At 36.9% G+C, this 4,954-nt stretch overlaps 1 protein-coding gene across 1 annotated transcript in view; it reads left to right on the forward strand.

Moving 5' to 3' along the window:
- Positions 1-2,370: 2,370 nt before the first annotated feature.
- TRPM2 (transient receptor potential cation channel subfamily M member 2) overlaps positions 2,371-4,954 on the forward strand; it is a 38,036-nt gene continuing 35,452 nt past the window's right edge. The window contains exons 1-3 of the mRNA XM_015814168.2: positions 2,371-2,550; positions 2,944-3,029; positions 3,766-3,787. Of these exons, the coding sequence (XP_015669654.2) occupies positions 2,371-2,550; positions 2,944-3,029; positions 3,766-3,787 (288 nt within the window). The remainder of the gene's footprint in view (positions 2,551-2,943; positions 3,030-3,765; positions 3,788-4,954) is intronic.

Below are 4,954 nucleotides of genomic sequence, written 5' to 3' on the forward strand. Positions count from 1 at the left end.
ATAGGGCTCTTTATTTTCTCCTTTTAAGTTGTGCATAAATTTGTGCATGTGTTTAGTATAACATATTCAAAAAGGTGCATGGTTTTGCAGCTTGTGTCTAAAGAAAATTAGCATTATGATCACAAGGAGCTTGTTCATGATATATATCCAGGACAAAGAAAATTCAGATTGGCTTCTGAGATGTTGAACTAAGTTTTTAAAGAAGCCATTCTGGAATAATTACAGAATCTTATAAATAGGTCTGCAGCTCGGTACCAGAACATTTGTGTGTGTGTGTGTGCTGAAGGCCTTATTCCTAGCATCTAAATAAATTAAGGAAATAATTCTGTCTGAAACCCTGGGGAACCACTGGTATTTATGGGCTTGATGGATCAGTTAGCTTACTTGGTCTGGGGTACTTTCCTTTTTGTATTAACATTATATTTCAAGCATCCAGGTAACTGTTTAGGTAATTTCATTTTATGTCATTTTAACTTCTAGTATACTACTTGAGTACACAAAATTTCTGTTGATTTGAAGGGTACAGATTAGTTCCTGGCCATTACTTAATGCTGTATTTTCTTTTTTATGTTATCATTTGAATATTTTAAGTTATAGCCTGAATGAAACTTAATGCTTGAGGGAAGGTTTTGTTGAAGCTAATGATTTAAAGATATAGAAAAGAATCACCAAACTGAATAGCAATATTTATGCTTAAACTAGTTACTGAAATATTTTTTAAAGAAAACACAGCATACTAATATTTCTCTGAAGCTAGTGGGACATGGAATAGACAGACATAGAGTGTCTGCTTTTAGCTTCATTGTTTTCAGTTGAAAATGGCACACATAACTTTTTCTGTATTGCAGTACAACATAATCCATGTTCAAACCACAGCAATGCAGAAATAGTTAAATATATTATCTTCTACCATTTGGCTTCTTTTGATAACATTGTCCCATGTTATGGCATCTTAAAAGATGCAACATAAATAAGTCCAGTTTCATAACTATTGTTAACATTGCTATAACAATTGTTTTAAGCTATTAATTTAACCAGGTAGTGCTGGAAAAACTACAATGTCTCAGCCATGACTGCAGAAATACGTTGCAAAATTCTTGACTACTTGGAATGTATGATTATAAATTAGTAATACTAATACTAATACTAATACTAATACTAATACTAATACTAATACTAATACTAATACTAATACTAATACTAATACTAATACTAATGATGTTGGAAGGGACCTTGGAGGTCATCTAGTCCAACTCTCTGCTCAGGCAGGAAACCCTATACTATTTCAGACAAATGGCTGTCCAGTCTCTTCTTAAAAACTTCCAGTGTTGGAGCATTCACCACTTCTGGAGGCAGGTTGTTCCACTGGTTAATTGTTCTAACTGTCAGGAAGTTTCTCCTTAGTTCTTTGGTTGCTTCTCTCCTTGCTTAGTTTCCATCCGTTGCTTCTTATCCTGCCCTCAGGCGCCTTGGAAAATAGCTTGACTCCCTCTTCTTTGTGGCAGCCCCTGAGATATTGGAACTGAGAACCATGCAAATGAAAATAAACCAGTGGATAGCAAGTAGTTGACTGCTGCCGGATATTGAAAATGTATAATATGTATAATGTATAATATGTATAATGTATAAAATGTATAATATTGAAAATATTATACATTTTAAAAAAAATGTCACTAGCAGAAGAGCACATACGTTTATGACTGAGCAGGCGGCAACACCTGGTTATCAGGGCCAAAGAACTAAGAAGATATCTCTGTTCCCCCCAAAATAAGACCTAACCAGAAAATAAGCCCTAGCATGATTTTTCAGGATGTTCGTAATATAAGCCCTTTTCCCAAAATAAGCCCTAGTTAAGATCATCAGCCAGATGGAGGCGATGTTCCAGCTGGCGATGACTTGGGTTGTCTGGGCTTACCAGGCAGCCTTTCTTCTGTCCTTTTGGAGGGTTTCTTCAGTCCGTCCAGACCGACCGCTGTCTGGTCTGGACTCCCAAAGCATCCCTCCTTCTTCGTTGCCCCTCCAGAGCAACTTTCCAACCCATTGGGGTCACCGGGCTGAACGAAATCGGGCTAAGAAGCCAGAGCCCCGGCTTCTTCCACCCGTCTCGTCAAACGCCAAACCGGAAGTCTTTGAACACACAAAAATATGGCAAATATATCCAAATTCTCAAGTTAAAAGATGAGGTATTTGTGAGAGGCTTCAACCAGGGGACTTTTAAAAAAAGAAAAGAAACACATGTCTTTTTGGTGTTTTATGAAATCTAGGCAGAATACAGCATTTGCAGTCCATGAAGTCTGAGATGGTAGTTTCAAGAATTGGTCTTCCAAATGTACTTGAACATCTTTGGTGATTGATCTAACAAATGTAGCCATGGCTGGGCCTGGTCTGCGAATACCAATGGAGCAGAATAAGATCCACCATGATGAAGGCTATCCTCTTGATCTTGAGAGCTACTATGATATCACCATGATTTCCAACTTCAGAAGAAGCAACAGCCCTTCCAATAGGAGCAAGCGCAGGGCTCACTTCTCTTCCAGCATAAATGAAAAGGCAAGTTCAAGAAAAAGGAAGAGCTAGGTGGTGGTTTGTTTGAGGGCTGACCTACTATGGGATGGAAATTACAAGCTTAGGCCTGAAAAGGATGGGAGAGAGAAAGAGAATAGGGGAGATATTCAAATACATTGTTGCCACTAGAGTATAAAATCATATTGTAGTTAGCAATATAAAGTTTATACTTTGCGTGCTTGTTGCTCTCCTTAGATGTGATAACCATTCATCTTTTAAAGAATAATTGACCGCAAGTAATATTAGAATTATTTTTCCTCAAAAAGCAGCACAAAATACCTGGTGTTTTATGTGGAGAATATAAATTTGCTCTGGGAAGGAGATAATTTTATGCTTTCTAAGTAAGAACTGATCTTTTGCTCCCTGTTTACTCCACAGGAAAATCTCCGCTTATGGATCCCTGAAAACATTCAGAAAAAAGAATGTGTTTATTTTATTGAAAGTTCACAGTTGTCAGATTCTGGGTAAGAAAACTACTCTGATTAACTTTACCCCTAAAAGAACTGCAAAAGAGGACAACCAAAATGATCAGGGAGGTTTAGACTGAATGAAGTCTGGAATGTTGGGACTTTTTAGCTTAGAAAAATGGTGGCTAAGGGGAAACATAGCTGAGGTATTGTACTGTATATAAAATCATGCCAGAATATAGAAAGTGAGCAGGGATCCTGTTTCATAACACAAGGATTAGGGCTATCCAATGGTGTTGACTGTGAGGACATTTGAAAAGCTCCATGTATATTTAACCTGTGCAATTAATTATTAAATAAATAACGATAGTTTAAGTTAAACCAGATTGGAAGCTAAAATCATAAGACTACATCTGATTTACTTTGACCGTGTTATACATGTGAATTCATTGGAGAAAGCAATGATCCTGGAAATGGTTAGTGGACAAAGAAGAGGCAAGCAAAGAACATGCTGGATTGATAACATAAAATCTGATGCAAAGTTGAACATACAACAATTGAAAGAAGTTGTGCTTGACAAGGTAACATGGAGAGCACTTGCCTATAAAGTCACTGAGAGTCAGACACGACTCAGTGGTTAAAAACAAGTGCAACTTGGAATTACACAAACGTAACAATAGCTTACAGACAGTAAGCAATCTTTAACCTATTGGTTGAAAGCATCTCATATGTCTCCTAAGCAGTGTTATCAAAACCATTCTTATGCTTGTGGGAAAGGCTGCATTGACAGAAGCAAAGTATTATGTAGATCAGGGGTATCAAACTGCCGGCCTGCAGGCTGGATGCGTCATGCCAAAACCGCGCCCATCCCATTGCCGGCAATGGAGAAAAAGTCATGATACGTTGCGATACGTATGGGACGTTGCGAGTTTGACACCCCTGATGTAGATGGTACAGCACTGCCATTTTGGGACAAAGGTATGATTCATTACTGAGAGGATTTTGAATGCTGTGATACTGCACATAATCCCAATAATATTTCAGCAAGTGGAAAATTACCACAAAATATAATTGGAGGCAGCTTTTGATATTTTTGGTGTTGACAGCAACACGTATTGCTTCTTTTTACAAAGGAATGATAATTTAATTTCAGAGAAAACATGATGAAAGATTATGCTAAACTATTTTCAGTCAAATGGAAATGATTAAAAGGCTAAGGAACACTGGAATGTTTTAGAAAAATCATCTGGTATTATTTTTAAAAGTGAGAAAAGAGGCTCTAACATGTATAAATAAATAAAATTGATATGCATAAAATACTGAAATAACACTTGAAATGCAAGTAAATAAACCAAGTATAGGCATATTGAGTAGTGTTGATGTTTATTTTTGTAATGATTGGGAATTTAGAGAACTCCAGTAGTTAATCTTGCATAATCTGATTCCTCTAGATCAGGGGTGTCAAACTGCCAGCCCGCAGGCCGGATGTGTAACGTGGAAGCCGCACCCACCCCATTGCCGGCAATGGCAAAACTGTCCCAATACGTCGTGCGACGTCATGTGACGTTGCGAGTTTGACATGTCTGTTCTAGATGTTTTGAATTCCCTCTTGCAAAATTCTCAGCCAGCTTGCCACTTGCTATCTTTATTCTTGCTGTCTAATTAAAATTGTTATAAGTACATTGGGTATGTCAAAATAATTGTTCATATACTATTTGAACAATCTATTTTGTGCTAATTGTGTTTGCAAATATTGCAACTATTCACACATGTGAAAATATGTCCTTGTATTTCTCAAGCTCTGTATTTGTCATGTAGGCATTGAGTACTTGTATAACTGTATTCAACATAAGCACAGTATTATATACAGCAGTGAATTCAGCTTATGTTTATTTTAGTGTTTGGAGTCTCCTTTATTCTAACCTCCATGTCTCTTTTATATGATTTATGTAATTATACCAATTTCAGTATGTATTTTTTTT

Source organism: Protobothrops mucrosquamatus, unplaced genomic scaffold (assembly GCF_001527695.2).
Source record: "Protobothrops mucrosquamatus isolate PMUCROS unplaced genomic scaffold, P.Mucros_1.0 scaffold225, whole genome shotgun sequence".
Classification (NCBI taxonomy): Eukaryota; Metazoa; Chordata; class Lepidosauria; order Squamata; family Viperidae; genus Protobothrops; species Protobothrops mucrosquamatus.